A 25,607-nucleotide genomic window follows, 5' to 3' on the forward strand; every position below is an offset into this window, starting at 1 on the left:
TTCTGGGCATTACCCTTGGCTTGTCTCAACTACCTTGGGCTTAGCGTGATCTGAATTGTGAGGTGCAGGGGCCACCAGTCGACTTGGCTCGAATGTCACGGCCGCTGGGCCATGACCGACGGCCAAAAATCCGGGCAAAATCTTCTAAGTTACCCTAAATCAACAAGTCAACAAATTCAACCCATTCAATCAACAGAACATCAAAATGGATTGACGTATTGCATAATCAAATCTCGATGTTGATTGAGTTGAATTGACGTTGATCATCAATCCATTCAATATCTTGAAATACGTTGAGTGGTTCCCATCCTTGCTGGGAAAAGACATTGCAACCATTGTCAAGATCTTGCCAACTGCTGGAACTTACTTTGCTCCTACTAGGGATGCAGTTAGAAGCTCGAAGATTGTACCACACTTTATACATGTTCAGGTACACTATGGAAAGGAATCGAATAGTTGTCTCCTGAATACCAACGATGGCCAAAGAATATGCCTACCCATTACTTTCCGCTCTTATGATGTCCAGAATGCAGTAAAGAACGCGCAGGGAAGAAGAATATCAAGCGTCACTCTGAATGCTTGCACCCCAAAATGCACAAGAGCTTGGAACTGGCGAGAGATGCTCACCTATTTCCAATGAGGCACAGAACGCCCTAATAATCGCAGCGATAATTCATAGCTATACACATACAAGATTCGAGAAGGAATATGTTCCTTTTGTTCTTCCGCAAGATGTTGGCGGCGAGATAGTTCCATTTTGATTGCCCATCAATACTTACTGCTGTTCGACTTGGATACTGCTGACTATTTACGCTTAAAAGGCAGTGCCGTATACAATTTATCACCCTGGGTCATTTTTTGGTGCATGGATCTGCTTGGGCTTGGCATGATAGATTTGCCCATATGCATCCATTGAGACAATTGGACCACGTCTCTTCAGATGCAGATGATCCCGTCTCAATATTGTGGCTACCTTGCTTCTTTACATCTTCAAGCCGTCGATCCAAGGCATGTCGTCACAATGTGCAACGACATAACTTTTTATACGATTTTGCTTTTACATTGACCTCTCTCCATCACTCCCAACCCTATCAGCCTGCTCCCTTCAATTCCTAAATCCACTCAACTTTACCCCTAACAGCAAAAAGACTCTATAACCAGGCTTTCGCTCAAATGCTAATATTTCTCTCCCCTCAAGAGAATAAGGGCTATAACTGAAAGTTTAGATGCCTCGACAATAGGTGAGTAAAATGTGTTGAAAATAGCAGCCTAACCATTAGGCCGTCACCGAAAATTGAAGATTTCTGGCGCCGCCAGATTGCTGCCACAACTAAGCACCAAGTGCAGATGCCAGTATGCGACCTAAACTTAAGCTCAGACGTTTTATTATATGGTAAGTCTAAAATAAGAACTTACGCTCCAAACGTCAAGGTCTTACCGCGCTTACATCCTCGAATTATCTGTATTATGCTATAATTACCTTTTCTACTTCCTTATTTATATAACTAAAATACAGAATAATGAAATTTGTACTAAATTATCCTGATTTTATTTTTTCTTGTCTTATCCCTATGCTTAAAAAGTAAAAATTATAATGGTAATAGACTGGCGCTTGCTTATATTCGTATTCAGTAAGAGAGTTTTGGCATTTTGTTTAAGAACTATTACTATTATATGTATTTGGTCTGCTCTTGCAATCTACTGCTACTTAGTCGCCCTTATTGCTTCGTTCAAACCCTGCCCGTTAACGCACAGATACTATACAGCCCTTGCCGCGCTGCCTGTTCGCTATAACCGCCAATACCGAGCCCTTAACGCAAGCAGCGCCAAATACGATGCCTGAATACGAGGTCAAGCTCCCGCTCGAACCCACCGCAGTCCTTTGCCCCAACAAGGAGCTCGAGAGCACCGTCCTATCGACCTTTGATATGCCCTCAAGTGTCACCAAGCAGAATATCCAGTTTCTCAACCCGATTGGTAAGGATATCTATACCGCCGGTTGGAGCGTACCCATTCGCAAGATTGAGAACGACGATGGTTTCGACGCCGGCGATGCGAAGTACGGGGCGCAAGTCGAATGGGGCTATTAGAAGCAGACGCTCTCTATTAGCTGCAAGACGAAGGTGGTAGAGTCTATAAATAGCTGGATGGATCTGCCGGGGGAGTTAAACTTGCGTGTAATGTTAATTGACGAAGCGCCTAATAATTTTGATAACTGGCAGGGCAATGACTGGGGCACTGGTGCGTTGGTAGAGTTGCGTATCTTTGGGCCGGTCTGCGCTAAGCGCTCTGTTGGTAAGTGGGAGGGGATATGGCTCTACATTAAGGTCTGGCCTATTGGCAACCGTGTAGATACTGAAATCGACTACCTCGTTGAGGCATCTTTTAAGACTGAGTGTTGCAGGACAACCTCGATTAAGCATGACAGTCTTATCTCCTACCTGCAAGGCAAGGGTTGGTTTCTCTGTAAGGACTCACTAAAGATGCAGCTCATTATGGAGCGCTATTAATATAGGAAGTTACTAGACGCAAGGATCGTTCTTAATTTGACCTCCGCGATAATGGATTCTGAAGGAACAGAAGAGAGTTCCTAACTATAGATGAAATATTATCCTATCAGCTGCAATTCACTATCCAAATAACCCTCTCACAATACATAACATAATTACCTTATAATCTATCTGCCTTGTGATGTAGTTTTAGCTTTCGGCATATCTGTTCTAGTATGACACCTGCTGAGTTAGCCCTCACCCGGAGCACCCGCTCCGCGGAGGGTTTAGTAGAACTGTCTAATATCTTTTCTATAGTATCCGGGCTCCTAACAAAAGAAATAAGCACGAGATGTATCATTGGCCTCCCAATTAACCTGATGAATGATTAAAACCGTTGTCTAACGATCTTATCAAGTGATTGCCCTGGAGCGGCATGCCCCTGACTTGTAAATCAAATTCGAGCCTGACAAGTGATTAATTGCGTAGATATTCTTGCACTGGCAGACTGACCAACAGTTTATTCATCGTTGCATGCTTCCTTTTCAAATTCCGCGGCACCGACTTACGCTCCGGCCGAAATTTTAGCATTTCTGTGCAAAGCTTGTCTATCATCCTTTTACACATCCTGCGCACGGGCAGCCACTTATCCATTATCACGTCGATATAGACTATCAGGAACACTGCGCATCTCGTCGTCATTATCGAATCATTCTTCTCCTTCGGCTGGTCGCGCTGTGGCCGTTAACCTGCGTATAATGCACCTTTACTCGTATGCTAAAGTTAGCTCCCCTGTGGCAATTGGTTAGAAAAACCTGCGTCTTTGGGAACATTTCCTAAAAGCCTAAATTCACTCATATAGGGGGCTGGCTTAGAACTTCATTATTATCGCTGTATTGCAGATTAAGCTTTAATAAATTTGACCTGTAATAATAGTCTTAGAGTCTGCAGGTTTAATTGCGCTACCTTTATACTGCGAGCTTAAGCTGCTGGTAAGTGCTTTAAGGTTTAGGCCTAGATTCAGTCTATTTAATTGTGGGTGTACTGACCTATAAGTCGGATATTGCCGGCAGATGATAGCCTAGAGTGGGAAGTTTCACTTAGCCTGCATATGCCGGTAACCTAAGGCATATTCAACCATAATGCTATTGTTGCATCGCCTAATTAAGGAAGTATAGGACTATTCATCTATATTGGCTGATATGCATTTAAGGATAAGTATAAGCCATAAAACCTTAGATTAGTTACAAACTCTGCTTTATTATAGGATTATTAGAGCTCTTAATGAGGTGTAGAAGAGTATGAATTGCTGTTGGTCTATAATAACAAATACATTCCGTTTTATATTGATATACTTGACTAGATCTATATTGCAAGGCATCACTTGTCCCCCTTTTTTTGCGTTGTTGCGCGTTGGTGGATGTTGTTGAGACAAAGTTAAGGCTCTTAGGCAGGAGCGGGGATAAATTCAACGGAGCGTGTCGCGCTCGACAAGGTCCCGGCTTGGTTTCAATAATATTCCGAGCTGGGGAGTGGCTAAAAATAGCTGTTTACGAGGAAAAGTTCAAGACTAGCTTTAGCGTATGACGGTGTATTTACATAAGCTATATGTCACTAACCCCACTTGCCATTTTTGTCCCCTACCTACTAAACAGCAGTAAGTGCGATTCTGGAGGGTAAATACGGGGAAGAGATTTATGGGACTGTGATTGGACGGAAAGGGGGAATACAGTGCGTTTCCGGTCTATATACTTCAGTAGGTCGTCATTATGGGAGATGATAATTACATATATGATTAGATAGGAGATACTGATTGATTGATAGATAATATCAGTTGAGTGGTACTGATTGAGATGGGTGAGTGAGAGAGCCTTGTCGCCGCGTGTTGACAACGGCAAGGGAAGGGCAAATAAACAACGACGATGACGACGACGACGGGTTATTAACCCCCAGGGCCCAATCAGCTTGCACGGTTACAAAGTGTGTGATTTCATGAAGGTATGAAAGGCAAGGTTAGCGCGCACGGACGCAAAGTGTGTATTTTGATAAATTACCGTCTATCCTTGGTACAGTAGGGATGTAGAAAGGCAGGGACAGGAACTGGCCCCGTTTCAGTCTGTAAGACCCTTATTAAAATTGAAGGAATTGATTGGAGGAGAAGTGGAAACGGGGCCCGTTTCTGTCCTTAATACTTGAATAGACGATTTGAGTCAAATCGCCTGCGAATAACACCTAGGTCGAGAGAACCCATCTTCTTATGCACAATGACCTCTATGCAAAGATCCTGAAATCACTAAACTCGCATTTTGAGGCACTGCTTGCTCTGTCTCGCGATCTAAACGTGGCCAGAGATCTAGTCTTACAAACCCTCAAAATGATAGCCCAAGTACCCTCAAACAGGCCTAACATAGAATTAACTATTCGACATAGCCCAGCAAATTGACTCGGCCTTTTCTAGAAAAGCCTCTTCTAGAGAAGCCTCTTCTACTCTGGCGCCCATACATTATTAGGCGATGACATTATGACATCGAATAAGCCAATCAGCATAAAGAGGCGTTTGGGTTACGGTGCCAGTGATCCGGTCTACGACGGATCTCCACCATAAAGCTGGGAGCTATGGCTTGCTCAGCTGTGGACTTGGGAACGGATGACATTTGGGCGAAGCGAAGCTATGAGGTAGATGGGGGGCTAGAATGCTTCAAGTGGACACAGAGAAACCGAGTTGGTCACTAAGCTGGTGATGTAGGCTGTGTTGAGATTTTATGTGTTGGTTGAACGAGACTGTGTAAGTGGATCGTTATTATTGGATACGCGGTACGTATCTTGAGCGCACGATGAGGTGAATTCGACGGATTATGGAGCAGAAACTGGTGATCTTATTGATTGAAGTCTTGACGATGCCTTGTCTTTCTCTCTCGTCAGAGTGCGGGGGCGTTGGTCCGTACTTGATGTTTTCACAGCCACACGCCACACATATTGTTATAACGAAGGGCAAACCCCTTTCTATCCGCACGCAGGCGCCAATCTAACAGTAATTGGGACGGGCCCGTCCCATTTGTCACGATGTACATTTTAGGCAATGGGGCGTGTGATCGTTATAGCAGTGATACTCCAGCTTGGCCCCCGTAAAAAGATGACCAGGGGACTTGGAGCGGGGAAGCAACTCAACTCAGAATATACACACATCCAATAAGACACCCGGCGAAATCAGGGCTCGTGACACCATTTTAGAAGGACGGGCACCTGGCCGCCTATTACCGCCGTGATAGACATACTTCGTGCACGGGCCAGAATCATTATAATTTGACAAATTACAACCACGACTGTTTACAGTAGTGGTAGGAGGTCTTAGTGACGTAGCTATGACGTCTTTTCAGCTTAACATACTTTAATCTATTCAATTCACTCTTGTCAAATAAGTCTAGGGCCTTCCCTCACACAGGCTATGTACAGACAGAGAGGTTTATGCAAATTGTATTCACAAAACACAGTGCATTTAATGCCTCGCTTTAAAAGTTCCTATACCTACTAAGTTCTTCAGCCCAGAGGAGGATGATTAATCCCAGAAATGGTCAGGTATCTCGGCCCAGGATTCGGGCATTTTGCTTCTTAGAGATCGCTAGCTTTCGCCTGGCACCGTACGAATCCGTTTGCGGGGGAGAGACTGACTGGCAATTGTCAGATCTGCCTGCGCCGGGGGGACTGGATCCACTTAAGCCCGGGACGCACTGCAACCGCACGGGGTTATTCCAACTGGTTGCATCGCCTTCTAAGAGCAAGCCACCTAGGCTGAGGCAGGTTTCTGCAAGACATTGAAATGTTCATTGATGAGACATTTTAACAAAGGACTGAGACTAGGCGGTGAGGGAGGCACGTGAATGATGACTTGACTACTAGGTAGCAGGTTCGTGATTAGGAGTTCCTATTGGACAGATGTATCGTACGAACGAATATATATAATAGATGTCCTCTCCTTCATCTTCATTATACAACAATCAATACTACCAAGTTTGTTCTATCCTGCTATATGTCTTCTCTATGCACATACGCCCTTGAGGTTATTAGTATAAAAGAATCCGAGAAGCCTCCGAAACCTCTATTATGGCACGCAAGACCGGCATCGCTGCAGTCGTAGCGCTAATAGCCGCTGGCCTGACCACCCCTGTAGTCAATGCCTTCCCGCCTGGCACTAAGGACGTTACTGCTGTCCTTTTCGAGTGGAAGTTCGACTCCGTCGCCAAGGAGTGCACCAACACCATCGGTCCCGCCGGCTACGGATATGTCCAGGTCTCTCCGCCTGCTGAACACATCCAGGGCTCGCAGTGGTGGACCTCATACCAGCCCGTGTCGTACCAGATTGCCGGCCGCCTCGGCAACCGCGCGTCCTTCCAGAACATGATTAATACCTGCCACGGAGCCGGCGTCAAGGTCATCGTTGACACCGTCATTAACCACATGTCGGCCGGCAGTGGCACCGGCACCGGCGGCTCGTCGTACTCCAAGTATAACTACCCGGGCCTCTACTCCTCCTTCGACTTTAACGACTGCACCTCCAGCATCTCCAACTACTTTGACCGTTTGAACGTCCAGCACTGCGAACTTGTCGGCCTGGCCGATCTGGACACCCCTGAGGAGTACCCCAGGAAGGCCATATCCGGCTACATGAACGACTTGCTCAGTCTCGGCGTCGACGGCTTCCGCATCGACGCCGCCAAGCACATGGCAACTGAAGACCTTGCTAATATTAAGTCCCGCCTGGCTAACCCGTCTGTGTACTGGAAGCAGGAGGTCATCTACGGCGCCGGGGAAGCCGTCCAGCCCACCGAGTATACTGGCAACGGTGACGTCCAGGAGTTCCGCTATGCTTACAACCTTAAGCGCGTCTTCAACAACGAGAGGCTCGCCTATCTGAAGAACTATGGGGAGGGCTGGGGCTACATGAGCAGCTCCATCGCCGCCGTCTTCGTCGACAACCACGACACCGAGCGTAACGGCGCCACTCTCAGTTACAAGGATAACGCCAAGTACACGCTGGCTAACGTCTTTATGCTCGCTTACCCCTATGCCGCCCCCGATATTCACTCTGGCTACGAGTTCTCCGACACGGACGCCGGACCGCCTAAGAACGGCACCGTTGACGCCTGCTGGCAGGACGGCTGGAAATGTCAGCACGCTTGGCCGGAGATCATGCGCATGGTCGCCTTCCGCAACGCCGTCCGCGGCCAACGGCTGACGAACTGGTGGGACAATGGTAACAACGCCATCGGCTTCGGACGAGGCAACATGGGGTACGTCGCCATCAACCACGAGTCAAGCTCAGTGACCCATACATACCAAACTTCACTGCCTGCGGGCACATACTGTAACGTGCAGAGTAACACCTACGTGACGGTGAATTCGAGCGGCCAGTTCACCGCTACCCTGGGCTCCAATACCGCGCTGGCCATCTACGCCGGGAAGACATCCTGCTGAGAGCCTATCCTACCCGCTAGGTGACGATTATCAACAGCAGGGACAGCGCCTCCTCGTAGTGTAACCCCAGGGGTGGCAGTGTACATCACAACCTAATGATCCCTGTCGGTCATGTCAAGAGCGTCGCTATCAGTTGGAGATTGTTTTCACGTCGTCCTTTCGTTCTTTAAGCCTTAATATCTATCTGATTGATATAGCTGGTATTACTGGTTTGTGTGATGGTGGATTTAGACCTACTATCCAGGACCACCGGGCGAATAGTACCTAGGGACTCAGTTATCAGATTGAATCAACCTTGACCTCTACAGCCTTGAAGAACAACGGAACACGTGATTTGATGCCGGTTGGTTTCATTCAGCTTTCGCCAAGGCAGAATTAATTGATGCGGTAAGACTTCGCATATGCGGCTATGCCTAACCAAAGACAACAAGCCTGAGAGGTAAGGCGTATATGACTTCGCTGGAAAAAATAAACCCGAAGATAAAGAGAATCCTAGGATTCTACTGAACAAAACTAGCAGAGTAGAACTAGGCTGACCATCAGTCACTACATCTCTATGGATTCATTCACTTTCGATGAAGGTGGACGTTTCGCAATGTCATTGGCTGATAATCCTTGTATCAACCCCGCATTCCACTTTCACCTGAAAGAGGGTTCTCAATATATGTGCTCGGAGCAAAGTTTAAGCCAAAGTGGTGATCTCGCTATTTCATTGGTCGACTTTGCTTTTTTTTTCCATTGAAGAGTTTCGACTTCAAGCCATTTAAATGACCTGAACGCGTCGACGCGCGTACGACGTATTTATCCTAGCCGCCTACACGTTCAGGCATACGGGGTTTGAGCAGTTGGAGAGTTCCATTGCCATCACCCTCTCAAGCCATCCGCAAGTATCAATCCCGAAGTTGGGATATTCTCATCATGAAAAGACCAGTCGAAAGTACTCAAACTGATCGTGTCGCGGTTGCTGGAACGAGCGAGCCGATCCCATGGCTCCAGCGCTGCCCACAAATCAAATCCAATCAAACAAACTGCCAAACAAATCAACCAAATATGCCATAATCTTATTTCAAATCAAACAAATAGAAAACTTAGATTTGAAATAACATTTGATATATTTGATACAGGATATAAGGTTGGCGATATGACCTGTCGGGCTGATGAGCACGTCTTTGCAGCTTACCCGGAACCTGCTAATAGCTGGCGACCTGATCTGACCAATCAGAGTCGCTACCAAAAACATCACATATTAACCGACTCAAACTAGACACTAGATATAGTATAAAACTTACTAATACCAGAGAAATATATAATGTAAGAGATTGAAATTCGCTGTATCTAATTGCTTATTACTTCTTCTTGCTTATTGTCTAGATATTCTTCATAGAAGAGGTTGACTTTGTCGTCGACCCCCAAGTATTACAGCCAATTAGAATCTAGTGGATACATGGGGCATCTATTCAGCCAATTGCCGAATTTCGCGGGCAAGATCCATCCATTTTCGGATATATGGGGCCTCCATTTAGCCAATCACTGAATTTCGCGGGCAAAATCCGTCCATTTTTAGCTAGTGCAAAGTTACCCCACCCTATCCAACTGTTATCCTAGCTGCGCGGCGGATTCAGCTGCGAATCCAATGGCTTTTCCATACAAAAAAAAAAGGCGCTAATGGACAGACGACCTGAATCCATTGGACCCCAACGGATTCAGGTCATCCCCAACATTTGTTTAGTAAAATGGATTTCAAGCACATGAATCAATTCATTATAGTAAGAGCATATTAAATTTTCATTTTCAGCAACAGAACATCAGAATTGCAACGTTGCGACCGGCTTGAAGTTCAATGCAATTAATCGATCGTAGTTGAAAATGACCAGGATAAGCAGGAATATTAGTCATCCATTTTAGTCAAGCTTGCCAGCACATCCAGTTATGTGGAAGAGGTATAACGTGTTTGATAAGCGAGCGACGCAGACAAGCGAGCGACGCACTTTTCCCTCTTACATCATACATTTTATCTGATCAGATATTTCTCAACCATTAACAATGCCACAACCTTCAAATGAAGCCAGAACCCTCCTTGCCCTTCAGGCCCTTCAAAATAACCCGAAATTAAGTACCCGATGCGCTGCAAAGATATATGAGATCTCTGAGCCTAGGCTACGTCGGCGTAAAAATGGCATTCAATCGCGTTGCGATTCTATCCCAAACTCACGGAGACTATCTGATCTAGAAGAGCAGATTATAGTTCAATTCATTATTGACCTAGATTCGCGAGGATTTCCCTCGCGACTGCGTTTTGTTGAAGAAATGGCCAATTCTCTACTTGCAGATCGCGACGCGTTACCTGTTGGCAAGCGCTGGGCTCATAACTTCGTCAAGCGACAACCAGAGCTAAAGACGCGTTTATTTCGGAAATATGACTATCAGAGAGCTAAATGCGAATATCCGTCTATTATTCGTGGCTGGTTTAGGCTCGTACAGAACACAATCGCGAAGTACGGTATTAGATCAGATGATATCTGGAACTTTGACGAGACTGGCTTTATGATGGGCCATATTATGGCCGGAATGGTTGTCACAGGTTCAGAAAGGCAAGGAAGGCCAAAATCAGTGCAGCCTGGAAACCGGGAATGGATTACAGTAATCCAGGCGATCAATGCGGAAGGTCAATCGATTGCGCCATTCATCATTGGTGCAGGCCAATACCACCTTGCGAATTGGTACCGAGAATGCGAGCTCCCCGGCGATTGGGTTATTGCAACGAGCCAAAACGGATGGACAAATAACCAACTGGGTCTCGAGTGGCTAAAGCACTTTGATCGGTCTACAACTAATAAATCAACTGGTCCCTATCGTCTTTTGATCCTTGATGGTCATGAAAGTCACCACTCTGCCGATTTTGAGAGATACTGTGAGGAGAAGAAGATTATTACGCTCTGCATGCCGGCTCATGCATCTCACCTACTTCAGCCTCTTGATGTTGGGTGTTTTGGGCCGCTAAAAAAGGCATATGGTCGAGAAATAGAGTTTCTGATCAGATGCTCTATAACCCACATTTCAAAAACCAGTGTTGCTAATAATATAAACAATACGATATTGGCAATATGAACCCCCTCGCAATATTATTGTATTGTCAAGGGGCGCATATTGTATTATCCAATATGAACATGACTCGTATTATATGTATTGCCAAGAAGCTAATATATTGGCAGTGTGACAATACATGCAATATATTCCACGTGACCCGTTCAAATCTCGTCACCCTGGAAATCTCGTATCCCACACCATGATTTAAGGCACTCCAATGCCTCAATGACATCACTCCCAAGTCGATTTCGACGGTCTGTAATCGTTATCTTCGCCCCAGAGAAGAGCCGCTCCGGCTCCGCAGACATTGCAGGAATTGACAGTTTATCCACAGCCATCTTACTCAGGTTCGGGTAGGTTTTCTGCTGTGTCTCCTCTAGCCACCATGCGAGGGCGCTCGTAAAGCCATAAACCCGTTCAGAGTTGCAATATCGCTCATATTCGTCCATGGTGAGTGACGGCTGCAAGTGCTTGTTCCTCCAATTCAAGAACTCGTTGGTGGTTGTCGATGGGACCTCGCAGAGAGGAAGCGGTGGTTCCATAGGTTTATATTCGTTCCACAGTGTCTCAATCAGCTTCTTTGACGGCTCAATCCACTCTTCTTTCCAGTTCTCCTGGATGTAGTGCCATTTGTGCGAAGGATGAAGCACAATAGCCGCAACGTACGCAGGCGATTCTTCAGTAAGGCGGTAGTACTTATCCAACTTGGCCCAGCCCGAGTTGTACATTGATGCCATCACCGGATCATTCATAGTTGCCTCCTTGCCGGCTTCGAATTGTGCCAATACGAAGTCCATCGCCAAGAGGACATTGTCGAGTGTTGCAAACGATGACTCGAGAGCTTTGGTCGTCATCTTCAGCTTCTCCAGGAAGGACTTAACCTTCTCCAAGATGACCCAGTCCTCTGGAGAGAGCTCGTCTCCAGCGCAATCTGATTCCATCCATTTGTTGAAATAGCCGTCAATCGCATCTCTGAGGTTCAGGGCCACTCGCAACATGTTATACCACGAACTCCATCTTGTATCGTTGTCCCGTGCGAGCTTGTGGTTATGGCTCACGGCAAGGAACTTTTGGCCGCGCTGGACACTGCGTTGGATGAAAACGACGAAGTTGTGAAGCTTGCCAAGAGGCCCCTTCTTCCGCCACGCTTCAATATGTCTTAGTGTCACATTATGCACGCTAGGATCGTCGACTTCGAGTTTCTCATCATCGGTGATGAAAAGAAAGGCTTTGGCAGCGAGGTTGATGATATGACCTTGGCAGCGCAGTCGGTGCACTTTGGGGTCGTATTGGATGTCATATCGGCGTAGGAGGCCTGCAGGATGTTAGGGCCACCAGTCAGGAGAAACAACGAGTCATTGTGCTGACCAAGTGAAAGGGATCTCATCATGGTGTCATTATTCCCAGCATTGTCCATTACGAAATAGCCAAGCTTGGAGGCAAAGCCCCATTCATCTACCACATTCAAAACAGCCACGGCAAGATGAGAACCGTCGTGCTCACTGTCGATATCTTTCAACGCCAAAACATGGTGTTCCAGCTGACCGTCTTCTGTGACATAGTGTGCGACTATGCCTAGGATGGCCAAAGAGTTGGGAGAAGTCCAGAGGTCACAACTGATGTGAATTCTTGACTTGGCCGACTGTATGCGCTGTTTGACCTTCTCCTTCTGGTCTTCGTACTGCCGCATGATCCATTTTCTGATGGTCTCATGAGTGTCTGGAAGCCAAGTATCGACATCTTTATTGATGTAGGCCAAGAGTGCCCGGAACTCTGGACATTCCACCAGCCGAAATGGGAGAGAGCAGGCCGTAATAAACCTCACATATAAAACTTCGAGCTGGTCAGGGTTGATGGAATCACCGGGTTGATCGTTGAGCCGACGACGTTTGTGGGGATTTTCCTCTGCCACAGCACGAGCTCGTTCGAGAATCGTTCGTATCGTTGTCACTTTAGTCGTTCGCGGGGCTCCTCTTGGCAGACCGTGGCCGTCAGGAGGAGGGTCCGTAAGGTGTTTGCAGGAGCCGCAGTACCCCCAGAACAGGCATAGGTTCTGTCACAGTGTTTGCAGCGCCACTCTTCTTTTCCAGTCCGCTCATTGTAGTATCTCGTCTCTATCTCCTCGTCCGGCATATGGGAGAAGATCCATGATGTTCTGGGCTTGATGGATGAAGTTGTAGAGGCTGTGCAAGGTCGGGATTTGGATGTTTCGCTTTCGTCTGGGCTGTGTAAGTGCTGGCCGGAATAGTCCGAAAAGTCTACTGAGATTGACGATTCTCTTCGTTGTGACCATTTTACAAAAGGGAGGCGTTGTTGAGGCATGGTGGTAGGTCCGTCCAAGCTCGATAGTGGTAAAGAAAATGGCCTGTGGTGACAATGGCCGACATGGTCCGTACCAATCTTGGCGCGCGGAAGAAACGCGTGGTCGCGTCCTGGGCTTAACTATAAATAGCGACGCGTGTTAAGTGGAAGTGCGTGCTCACCAATAAAATGCCGAGTATACCTGCCGTGGGGTGTAGGGTAAGTCAAGACAGACCACGGTCAAGAGGCAATTTCGCTTCAGGACCGACAACCCAATATAAATAATATATTGCCAATATGGACATCCTCATATTATATTGGTACAATATCAAAAAGCTCATATCATATTGTGACAATATGAGAAGATCCATATCATATGGTTTGTATTGCAATATACTACTTTATTGCCATATTATTAGCAACACTGTCAAAAACCGAGTTCTTTCCCGCCTTTTACGCCGCTTTTAAAGCTACATTTACAGAAAACAATATCCGGGGAGGTTTTAAAGGAGCCGGGCTTTCTCTTTTTGGCCCTGAAAATGTAATCTCAAAGCTTGATGTGCAGTTACGAACTCCAACGCCTCCCGAGGAGGCTGCTGAACCTTCGACCCCATGGGTTTCAAAGACCCCAAAGACAGCAATTGAGGCTCAATCTCAGTCTGAATACCTCTAAAAGCGAATCAGAAGGCATAAAAGCAGCTCCCCAGAGTCAATAATAGAAGCCTTAAAGTCTAATACCAAAGCAACAAAGGCAGTTATGCATGAGGTCATCTTATTGAGGAGTGAGCTTCGAAACGTTCGGGAGGCAAATGAGATACTAAGCCGGCGCCGAAGGGCAAAAAGGACTAGACTACAGAAAGGAGGGTCTATAACTGTAGAGGAAGCATCGCAAGTAATCGATCAGATAGATGTTGATACGCAGGTAGTGGCCGAATCGTCAAGAAGTGGTGGTCGAGAAAGGTCGGTGCGACCGGGCGGTCGGCGCTGTGGTATATGCGGCACAGCCGGTCATAATGCAAGGACCTGTCAGGTAGTGATTGAGGCATCTGGGGAAGAGCATAGTGAATAGTTTCAATTGATCAGATAGGTTGTTGTGGTTTTAAAGCGATTAAAAGTATCAAGGGTAAGAAAAGTGCGTCGCTCGCTTGTCTGCGTCGCTCGCTTATCAAACACGTTATATAGGATTTTTTTTTAAAAATCTAGGAAAATTAATATAACTTACCGTAGGACTTATATATAAGCTATTTAAATCTTAGCTATTTTAAGCTTAATTTAAAATTTTAAGAATTATTTAAAAAATAGCTTTTAAGGTGAAAAATGGGTTGCGACACTCGCTTATCAAACACGTTATATTAATTTTCCTAGATTTTTAAAAAAAAATTCTATATAGCTAGTATATAAAAAAGCTATTAACATTGTATAAAATAACGTACACGATAAGCGAAACCAACAAATTGTCAGACATTACGTGTATTCGGTCCATTGATCCAGATTGGTATATTCATGTTGTGTTCTGTTGAATTCTACCCCTTAGAGGTTTTACCATTTCGGCTGTAATCTTAAAGCATCCCTGCTTGCACATGAGGCCCCAGCACCTGTTCAACAGTTATGAAATAAGCGAGGCCATCCTGTATGCTGTAGCTATGGAGTTGTTTCATTCTGCTCGACATCATGACCATCAGCCTGGTGGTCACGGAGCTTTGGAGGCCACATGTTTAAAGATAGTCAGGGTAGTCAATACTTCATGGGAAAAGAAGATGTCGCACTGAGCGTGCTTAAAGGGTTAAAGTAAAATGTGTTGAGCAGCAGCAAAAATACGTTGATTGTTGTCTTAAGTTATCCCTTGTGCGGGGTATTCCATCCCGCAGAGTTACTTAAAGCATATAGCTAGATTACTAATGCCTACCCTGCGACAGAAGACGATTGACAAGATCAAGAGTCAATTAAGGAGGGAGAAATCTTGGTTGCAAACATACTGGCGTCGGTAGAGCCCTTGCTAAATTACTACGACGCGGTCACGAAACACGCGCGGTCAAGATACTAATTTACACGTAGGCGCTCAGGAGGTAATATCGCTTTGCGCCACCAAAGTAACGCTATCTGCGAAGGTTGCGACGAAGGAACGAACCAGCCAATGAGAAGGATTATCACGCACTTGTAATCAAAAAAACCGGCGGGGTCGAAAACACTGTCCCTCTTTCAGTGAAAGAGGAACTAGCAGGGGTATAAGCCAATGAGAGATACAGAATTTCCTCTTTCAGTGAAATTGGGACGGACAATAAGGATGTACTACACAGAGTGAGAGCATAATGAAAGCTCCCAGCAAAACAGCACAGAGTAGAAAAGATAGTATATGAAACAAGGCACCCAAAATGGAGGGCAAGTCCCCTCCAAAGGCTCTATTAACTGCCTCATGATCAAATGGCAGTAGAAGACTGCTGACGAGTGCAAGAGCCAGTGCGCTGACAAAGAGAAGCCAGGCTACTGTGAGAAATATGCGGACGGTGTCGTAATGAAATCTTGAGTCCTTATTCAGCTCGGCAGGATCCTGAATCGCTTGGATAATGACTGTAAGGGTGATTGATCCTCCGAAAACGGATATTGCAATTGTGTGTCGGAGAAATTCATCCCACCACCTCAAGGCCAGCCCAGTATTATCAGTACTATCGATGCCATTCTTGTTGCGATTGTTTACGATGTCGACAATGTTTTCTTGGGCTAAACGAATTTCGGCCTGGGTACTGCTTCTGATAGTATCTCGCATAATTCCTTGGCCCTCCCGGATTCCATCCTGAAGCCCGTCATTGACGGCATGACGAATAGGCTCTCGAGCATTACTAAAACCTTCAACAATGGCTTCGCGGACGCTTCTTGCGCATTCTTCTCGGCAGTGTTCTATAGTCTATATAATTCTGGTAAGGGAGATTTCGAATAATATTAAATTTTGTAATCTAATCATTGGATACGTGCTCATTTTGAGAGTCGTGACAACTGTTCTTGGTCTATCGAAGGGTAGCAAGGCATAAGCCCAAGTGTTTATATATATTCATGAAATATAATGAAAGTTTATACTTGCACTATTATTCAGCGGAGTAAGTCCAGAGGGAGTAGGGGTAGGGAGGATTCTAGAGACTAGGGCGTATCAAGCTAGGGTAAACTTTTCAAATTGCTGCAAACTCCAGTTGTCCATATGCCCTGTGACTTGAAATTACGTCACGATACAAATCTGTCCCAAATAAAGTAATGAATTCCCAATTAATTCTAGCTGATAAGGAGACATCTTCTGCCTATAATAACAAGAGCTTTGAGTGCCAAAATCGGCCTGGGCCAAGGAGGCAGGCTGATATCCCACCCGATTGAATCCGGGGGCACAGCTTCACACCTTTCCACGTGGAAGGCAGTCCAGTCGATACGCACCCTCCTGTATATCTTACACTATAAGAAATACCGCCACCATCCTAACTAGCTACAACCTAATTCAGCATATATCTAACCATATTACAAGAGTTGAGTCATAAATTACAGGGCTTAATAACCTGCGACATAGAAGCACTATATAGTTCTTGCCGATAAGCAACTGGACAGTCCTTGTGGGCAAGAAGGAGTGTCTTCAGGTTGACTGTCTCTTCTCTGAGATGGGCGATTTGCGCCATCAAGGTATTGTTCTCCGTAGTGAACAACTCAACCTTGGTCTGTAGCTGGGTAAGCCATTGCTTCCTCCTGAGACGACACTTGTGGGCAGCGACGCTGGTTTGAGGAGTCAGTAAACTGCCACAATACAGAACAATCAGGGATTGTAAGACATACCGATTGCGCTCGAGAAAGTTCTTTCGGTTCTCTTCATTTGTCATCTTTGACATGGACACGCTCTCCTCCAGTCTCATCGTGGACCCTTCATCCGATAAATCCATGTCACTGTTGGTAGCAGCGGCATTGGTCTTGGATTTCTTATTAGTGGGAGCCTGGACCGTGGACTCATCCGCTTTTCGTCGGCCGTTAGTGGGAGAGGGGTTTCTCTTGCCCATGCCTCGAGTATTGAGCCTGGCTTGTTCGCTCTCATCAGAGGCTATACTAATCATACTCATGCCGCGAGCAGAGCCAATTGGATCCCAATTTACCCACGACATTTGCTGCGAAGGGATTATTCTCTGTGGAGCGACAGGAGCAGGGTGAGCGTGACCGGGGACGCCTGAAGTGGCGGCGAACTGGTTCGTACTCTGGGCATAGTTTCCGCCTCGGGCCAACATGTCCTTGTGATGGCAGAGGAGCACCGTTCTAACCACGTTTGGCCGCAGCGAAGAAAACAGCGGAAGGTAAATAGGAACAGAAAAAGGATACTGAGATAGCCCGTGCCGTGGAGTTGCGGCTTGTGCCTGACAAGATGCGAAAGCGTCTCGAAGAGCGGCAAAGCGGTTGTCGGCGGGGTTATGTTCACATGTGAGAATTTGTAAAGGGGCACTCCTGTCATCGGGCGTCCCGTGGCATTTGTGACAGAGTGACAAGTGTAGGCTAGCAACTCAAAAACGCTCGGCGAATAGAATCGAGGATGGCAGTAAGGGAACAGAATAGGCAATCATTGGTTGTCGTATGATTTCTTAAATGCGTGATGACATGCTTTGCCCTCACAATTTACCAGCCGAATATCCATTACCCCTGTCACGCTAAGGTAGCTAGCTGTATCTGTACGGTTTACAGGACGTATTACCCAATAAAACCCACTGTCGAATTTTCGAAGGAGGCCCGATCGCTGGTCAGTGCAAGTGCCCCTGATCGAATTTCAAGTCAAAAGAGGGGTTCAGGCTTTTTAATTGGCTGACTACTTTGCTTTCTTCGTGGATAAATTCCGAGTTCCAAGTGTTTGAATGATCGAACGAGTGGAGGTGTGTACAATGTGTATCCGAGCCTTATCCGGTGTACATATCAAGAAAAATGGAATTTATGGACTTGGAAACATTCATTATTATCATTATCTCTAGTTTTCTGCAAATATGCATCCTAAAGTCGAGTTGACTAATATTATCATGAAACGGCCGTTCGAGAGCACTCAGACTAACTATAATGCAGCTGGTGAACAAAGCGAGACAACTCCATGGCGCCAGCATCCTAGCTAAACCGAGCTATTCCGTAACAGGCCACTCATTATTTCAGCCTCAGCCCAGTAAGCAGTCCGCCAGCGAAGTGGAGGTAGTCTGTTTGGCCAATGATAGGGATTAACTTTATGGAGCTCTGCTGAAACCGAAGCCAACTACTTGACCGTGGCCTGAATCCAAGTGCCAATGCTGGATTTAAAATGTTAGCAACAGAATACGAAAATGTAACGCGCTGTGTCGTCCTGAGCCTGAGCGTAGCGTACACGCAATACCCCAGCCTTACTCTCACTACCCCAACAAAGCATGGCGCCACAGCGCTTTGGCCCTGTAACTAATTGCTTACCCTTAACCGGCTCCTGCTTCAACAAGGCTTGGCGACTGGTATATATGCCGTTTGAACCACGCAACTGAAAAGTGCAAACTAGGACAATACAAGGGATTCCAGGTAGGTGGCTTCGACATCGAGGTCAGCATGCAGAATTCCAGGCCCCAGACCTAACCCCTGAAGAAGAAAAAGGCTGTACTACGTCTACCGAGTTGGTTGTGTATCTGTCCCTCCAAGTGTGAATACCCCTATCCATGGCTCACTCTTGAAAAGGGATTTGTTTTGATATATAGAAGAAACGCATATAACACCCGTGCGTGTGTAAATGTCCCACCAGATTAGTTGTGCCTTAGAAGCCCTCGTTTAGTCCTCTTTCTGCTTGCCACTCGACTGCATTTGAGCATTCTTCATTTTCCTGTAATGGCCTGCATCACCAAACAGCTAAACGGGCCATTCCACCTCAAGTGGGTTCGCAAGCACTTTTATCAAGGCAGCACGACAAGCCCACATATGGAGGTTGGCTCGCAGAAGTGCCCCTGCCAATGTTTCGGACATAAGGTCGTGAGGTCATTTAGGTTTAACAGATCCTCACCTGGGACTGTTGACGACTAAACCGAACCAGAGAAATCCCATGAGGAGGCCTACCAGTACCACCAACCCTCCGATAAGATCTGGGTTAACCCTATGCCTGAACCCAAGGAAACTAGCAAAAGTAACAACTCTCATCTCTCAAACAAGCTACACCATGCCTTTCTGTTCCCTGCCAAGCCTCACTTACTGGGACCCCCGTCAACACCACCTCCAGAAAAACCACTTCCTGAAATCCCCACACAAACTTGACCCCATAAAACATTAGACAGGGTTGGCCGAAAGGAACAGGATTCTCGACCTCCTGGTCGAAGCTCCCCAAACATTGCACAAGAAGCTATGGCAAACTACTCCCCCTTCCCAAAGCGGGCGCCTATAACTCGTCCAAGGAGTTCATCCTATCAGAGAATCCACAAGCCACAGGGGTTAACTTGCGCCAATGCCACTGTCACCAAGCATCATCCTCGACATGTCGTTGAACTCTATCAGGACCCGTCTATAGAGAGAGAACCCTGCATAGATCAAGCAACACTACCCAAGAGCCTAGGGGATTGAGGATATATACTTATCCGATATCATGCTGACTAGAACTGAGAGAGACGGGAACAGAAACCTGGCATAGCTCCTGCGGGATGTTATGCGGCTGACCTTTCTTAATTTCTAATTATCTGCTTTCATCCTTTTTAAGTATACTATGCAGCCCTGGCTTTTACCTAAAAGTATTGTATTTTAAGATAGTTTGTGAAATACCACATGCTTGAGGTCTCAGAAGGTCATGGCAACTGGGTGACGTATTTGACTTTTATTCACAACTGCAAAATTCTTGCATCTAATTCCAACGATAGAACTGTTATATTTTGGCTCCCTGATATTTATTTATTTGTAGGAACTTCAAGGCCATAGACATGCAGTAGTATCTATGACACTCTTATAAGATTCGAGACTCCTGGCATCCGCATCCGAACTTAGCAATGTCCGACTTTGGTCTGTTTACAGTAGGAAATAGATTAAGTATACAGATAGACATCACGACCCAGTGACCTATGTTGCATTTTCTTTCAAATCTAAACTTATAATTTCAACCTGTAAGGTCAGACCATATTGCTCTGGGAGACTCGTAACGAATCATCTTTATAAGCGTATAAGGTACACAAAGGTAGTTAACTCTATCCTCGTTCGGGACCCTTTCTAACTACGCCAAAATCATAGCTTCTCAATTGCTGCTGGTACTTAGGGTTGCTTAGAAATTTTGGCACCAAGTCCTGTTTCTGTTAGCACCAGGTCGAAGGTCTCGAGGGGGGGTTTTGGATAACGAGGTGGGTATTAAATCAACTTACACTAGCCATTAATTTGAATACAACATCTTGAGCTTCCTCGAATAAAAATATTACTTCTTCAAGAGTGTCGATCATGGTAACATCCTGACTCACAGCCTTGGTCATCTGCGTTATAAGACTGTTCCGTAGCTGGTGGTCAATATTAAGCTCGCAAGGCGAGCCAGAAGCAAGGAAAGCATGATAGATTCTATACGACTGAGCTATGCTATCATTGATGCCGGCCTTTGTGGTCATATTGAGCTCCCTACGTGCAGCACGTGTGGCCACTTTACTATTCCGAATAAACTCGTCCACGTCTTGGTAGAATGTCAGGTTCTCCTCGCAATATGTGTCTCGGGATTGCTCGCGGAAGAGAAGTCGCACTGACGGATCTGTCAGGATTTTGTCAAGTCGTTGCGTGTTGGAATCCTTGAAGATACCGTTCCGCTGGTAGTTAGTATAGTGCTCCCTCTCTGGAGACTGTCGTGGTGAATTCGAGCCATTGGTGAGGTCCTTCGCTCGTTGCGTTAACTGATAGATAGCATGCTTGCTGAAATGGAAGATACTGTTCCCAGCGGCTGGATTCTGGAAAGTATATGCCCTGTCCTTGGTCACACAATCTATGAGGCTGTAGGCCATGAAAAGAGTGGCAACCGCAACGGCTTCGCGCTCTTCCATAATGGTGGTATAGTTCATTAACCAGTCGATTATAGCCTTGCCGGTGAAAGTATCGCGGTAGATCTTTCCATTGACCTTGAGCTCAGCAGAAGTCTTGACCTCAGTGATACTATCCCTATATTCGAGCATCGAGCTTGAATCAGCAGCGGTGAAGCTTGACATAGCATTACAGCTATCGGCACCGATGAGTCGACGAAAAACGATCTCAATAGTGCCTTGATCATAGTGAAGTTTGTCAGTTTGTGAGTCTCGTTCAAGGACAACAAGCCGCGTCGCTTTAAGATTAGCAAGTTCAGAAACCTGCTTTTTCTGGATGCCATTTCTTGCGCAGAAACGGTCTAATATAGTGATTCCCTTTGGCGTTAATTGCCAAACAGATCCCTTTATGGTATACACCTGCTGGTGTTTACCATCCGCCGATTCAATAAGCCGGGCGTCAACGAAGCATTGACAGATAGAGCGGGCCACATCCTTGGACATTGAGAATGTGATGGCAGTGGTTGTGTTGATAATACGAGAAGGATCCTTAGGGTCGGGTAGGCGATTGGATTGAGAGAATTTGAGATACATAAGGTTACTGATGGCGTCTTGAGAGAGGAAAGTGTACTCGACCTTTGTCAACCGGACGCGGTGGGCCGAGAGAGGAAGAAGGCTGACAATTAGCGTGGAGAAGATATCCTTAAAGTCCTGTTAGATGAGACATTCAGCCAATAGCCAATATCCCAGCGAGGAATGAGGTTTCGAGAACTGTCATAGCAGTGACGGCCATGTTTTATACTTGGCCTCAGTATGCCAGACAGGCGTGTCAAGCGATGCAGAGAGTCATGATACATACCTTACTGAACGGTCGGCCATCGTCCACCATGCGAAGCAAATGCAACGATGACTGATGCATTTTGATATCGCAGAGAGATTTGATAAGAAGCAAGAGATTTGAGGGTGCTGCTTGAAAGAACAAGGTTGCTTTGCCGTGTGAGTGCGTTAGACGGAAGAGACTGGCGTGAGTTTGTTACTCAAACAGTAGTACTTCTTCGTCTCCAGCGCTTCGATGAGGTTCTAGAGCTGTTGAATACCGCAAGAGTACCATTGGACAGGCGAGGTCGTACAGGCTTTGGCTTCGAGATGCACGCAATGACCTTTTGGGTACGGTCGAGGAAGGCCTCAGTCAAAGCGGGAATACGACTCAGCGAACACTAGCTGGAGGTAAAGACGGAAACGATGTAACGGTAACCGCCAAGACGTCTAGTAACGTGAGCGGGAATAAGCGGCGCGGCACCGTCGGCTGAAAGAGAAAAGAATAGTATGTCTTTGGGTGGCACAAGGCATCAACAGGTCACTCGCCCCACTTAGCTGACTAACCACGCTAGTACCTGCGGGGTACATGAAGTTCTCGTCAGACAGCTTAATGATTTTCCACCACCAAATTCATCAAAAACCTCACATAAATAGCCCCTAGCCTGTCGTAATTAAAACGATGAGCTCTTCAAAGATACAAGATAGCTTAGATGATCACAGCTTTGAGACCCCTCCTTTGAGTGACCCCACCGGCGTGCCTAATTTTCCGCCCGAAGAGGGCCGCGGTCAGGATTTTCAACCTTTCAAGCTAGAATATCGTGATTTCAAGATCAACCCTCTACCCAAGGAACCCCTTCAATTATTCCAGCTTTTTATACCTATTTCCCTCGTACAGTCATGGATTAAATACACCAACAGCTGGGTCTCTTATCTCCAAGAAAACAGCGTTATTGACAACTGGAATACCCCTGTTTCTGAACACTCACGCATCCTCAAGTGGGAAGGCCTCTCTTCTGCAACAGCTTATGTATGGCTTGGAGTCGTTATTTACCTAGGAATTCATAGGGAAATCTCAATAAAGGACCATTGGAAGGCACCTAGCCTAGGACATCAACGCCCTCTTCACTCAATCATCAAGTTCATGCCCTTAAGGAAGTTTCAACTGATCAGCCGGTATTTTCGCACTTTTAACTAAACCAAAGTCGATGTGAGGGATGCGGGGGATCTTCCAAAGACCTTCCAAGCGGCTGAAGAGTGGTCTGACCTTATACAGAAGGTGTCGAATGAGCTCTATCTTCCAGGGACTAATCTGACTGTAGATGAGTGTATGGTGCCGTTTACAGGCAGATCAAAAGAGACAACGCTTGTCAAGGGAAAGCCCACACCGGTAGGCTTCAAAGTCTGGGTTATCGCCCAACAGGGCTTCTTTCTGCGGTGGCTTTGGCACGTGAAGGCATCACCATATACCGCTGTTATTATCAACCTACCTACGCCGAAGCCGGTAGGCAAGAAGGGAAAGCTACGGACCGAGATCCCTCTCAGTAATACACAGAGCGTCGTGGTTCACCTAGTGAAAAGGCTGCTTCCTCAGACATATCACGTCTTCACAGATAACCTCTTCTCGTCACCGCAGCTCTTCCGCCTCCTTCGGCAGCTTGGCTTTGGTGCCACAGGCACGGCACGCCCTAACTGCGGCATTAGCACCGAGATGAAGCGGATAAAAGAGACCGGCAAAGCTCCTGATGGCACGCCTTTGAGATATAACGAGGTCATACTGATCCCGACGGAAGACAAACAGGTATAGATGACTTTTAGCTATATTTCCCTTACTAATTCGTCCCTTTTTATTCCCCCTAGGTCATCCAAATCGCTTGGAAGGATAGCAGCGTGGTGCTCTTCATTTCAACTGTGCACACTGGCGCCCCTCACGAGCACACACTAAAAAAGAGGAAGCTGCCGGCTAAGAGAGGCACGAAGGCAGAGGCACAACAGCTGCAGCGCCTTTTCAACGGGAATAGCTTCAAAATGATCCCTATACCTACTGTTGCTGCTCAGTATAACGATGAAATGAATCACGTGGACCGCGGCGATCAGATAAGGTCCTATACAACGTACGAGCATCGATTCCGCCGTGGTCCGTGGCAGGCGTTGCTTTGGAGCTTCCTCCTCGAAGTCGCACTTGCGAATAGCTTCATTTTACAAAAGAAGACCCGGCACCCTCGTTGGAAGCCCTACGGCACGCTACAAGCTTGGAAGGAATGCATCTGCAACGCGATTTTCAACACGTATGCTGCTGAAGGCGGCACAAGGAAGAGAAGCCGGTCAGGGAAGGAAGAAGACATCGAGGATATAGAAGCACGGCAAAATCACCTACAAAGAGATATCAATCATGTCCGCCGAGGCAGCTATTCGCCTTGCCTAGCTTGCAAGGGCTGCCGGCAAGGGCAGCCTCGACCCTTTAAAAAAAGGAAGGAAAAAGGAGGCTATCTCGAGCCGATATCAGGAAATCAGGGGTGCCAGAAGACTAGGTATGGTTGCAAAGTATGTGATGTAGCGATTTGTAACAATGCTGACTGTTGGTACCTCTATCACACGCCAATTTAGGTGTGGGTAGAATGTACCGATCGTCGCGATCATTTTGATTGGCCCCCGACCCTAGTCGTGACCTCCCTGATGCCTTGTGCCACCCAAAGAGATAGCTCTTCCAGTCCGGGAGGGAGGCCTAGGAATTCCTTTACATAAGGAACTAGCAGCTCAGCTATATCAGGCAGCTAAGGAAGCCTCCCAACCTACCCTAAATGCTATTAGAAAGCACCCTCCTATAAATACAGGCCACCTTCCTTTGTCATCACACTTTCTTGGCATACAAGTGTTAAGAAAGTGGCCCTGTCTACACCTAAATCCTTAACAAGTGCACAACAAACATTCCAATCTGCGCTTTGCGCAGTCGCAAACCGCGGCGATGGCCTCGTCTACGACGATCCCGCCCGCTGCCTTGGATCCCTTCGATCTGGGGATCCACACTCCCGTCAACCTGAACCGGGGAGCCCGTGCAGCCCTCTTGCAGAACAGTCCGGCAGCCGTCAACGGCACCATTGGTGTTTCACCCGGTCCCAGGCGGATGGCTCAGACACCATCCTCACCACTCAACCCCGCCACCATCGCCGCAGTTACGGAAGGAGCTGAGCGTGCCAGTCCCGCATCCATTTTTGAACAACGACCGATCTCTATCGTTGAATCAGCCAACGATCTCGCGCGAGAATACGTGGAAGAGTACAACATCAAGCTGGGGGTTTTCCAGGCCTTTTGTGCCAAATTTGAAGAAGCGGCCCAGCAATTCGTCACCGGACCGCAACGACGTTTCGCTCAGCAATTTGCCGATGATTTCCTCGGCTTTTGGAAACGAGAGCTCTCCTGCTCCGGACCTGCGACCCCAAAGCCTACATACAGCAGCGTCGCTGCTGCC

General features: G+C 46.7%; 5 protein-coding genes across 5 annotated transcripts; 2 read left to right on the forward strand and 3 right to left on the reverse strand.

Annotated features, from left to right (window-relative positions):
• Positions 1-1,594: 1,594 nt before the first annotated feature.
• BKA55DRAFT_599028 (uncharacterized protein) lies at positions 1,595-2,510 on the forward strand (the record flags this gene model as incomplete). The annotated part of the gene is made up of 3 exons (XM_046196324.1): positions 1,595-1,631; positions 1,756-2,059; positions 2,111-2,510. The coding sequence occupies 3 exons, from the start codon at positions 1,595-1,597 to the stop codon at positions 2,508-2,510; spliced, it is 741 nt and encodes a 246-aa protein (XP_046042724.1).
• A 4,080-nt stretch (positions 2,511-6,590) lies between these two features.
• Positions 6,591-7,961, forward strand: BKA55DRAFT_696819 (alpha-amylase; the record flags this gene model as incomplete). Its single annotated transcript, XM_046200306.1, has 1 exon — positions 6,591-7,961. The coding sequence occupies one exon, from the start codon at positions 6,591-6,593 to the stop codon at positions 7,959-7,961; it is 1,371 nt and encodes a 456-aa protein (XP_046042725.1).
• Positions 7,962-10,912: 2,951 nt separating this feature from the next.
• Positions 10,913-11,464, reverse strand: BKA55DRAFT_626377 (uncharacterized protein). The gene has a single exon (XM_046196854.1). It carries the CDS (start codon positions 11,278-11,280, stop codon positions 11,095-11,097), a length of 186 nt encoding a protein of 61 aa, XP_046042726.1. The 5' UTR covers positions 11,281-11,464; the 3' UTR covers positions 10,913-11,094.
• Positions 11,465-16,747: 5,283 nt separating this feature from the next.
• Positions 16,748-17,949, reverse strand: BKA55DRAFT_583801 (uncharacterized protein). The gene is made up of 2 exons (XM_046194249.1): positions 17,157-17,949; positions 16,748-17,096 (listed from the first exon to the last, which is right to left on the reverse strand). Exons 1-2 carry the CDS (start codon positions 17,594-17,596, stop codon positions 16,862-16,864), a joined length of 675 nt encoding a protein of 224 aa, XP_046042727.1. The 5' UTR covers positions 17,597-17,949; the 3' UTR covers positions 16,748-16,861.
• A 2,509-nt stretch (positions 17,950-20,458) lies between these two features.
• BKA55DRAFT_583805 (regulator of G protein signaling domain-containing protein) lies at positions 20,459-22,623 on the reverse strand. The gene is made up of 3 exons (XM_046194250.1): positions 22,182-22,623; positions 20,690-22,033; positions 20,459-20,614 (listed from the first exon to the last, which is right to left on the reverse strand). The coding sequence occupies exons 1-3, from the start codon at positions 22,239-22,241 to the stop codon at positions 20,519-20,521; spliced, it is 1,500 nt and encodes a 499-aa protein (XP_046042728.1). The 5' UTR covers positions 22,242-22,623; the 3' UTR covers positions 20,459-20,518.
• Positions 22,624-25,607: the final 2,984 nt, after the last annotated feature.

The sequence above is a fragment of the Fusarium redolens genome (genome assembly GCF_020744475.1).
Source record: "Fusarium redolens strain MPI-CAGE-AT-0023 chromosome Unknown BKA55scaffold_24, whole genome shotgun sequence".
Lineage (NCBI taxonomy): Eukaryota > Fungi > Ascomycota > Sordariomycetes > Hypocreales > Nectriaceae > Fusarium > Fusarium redolens.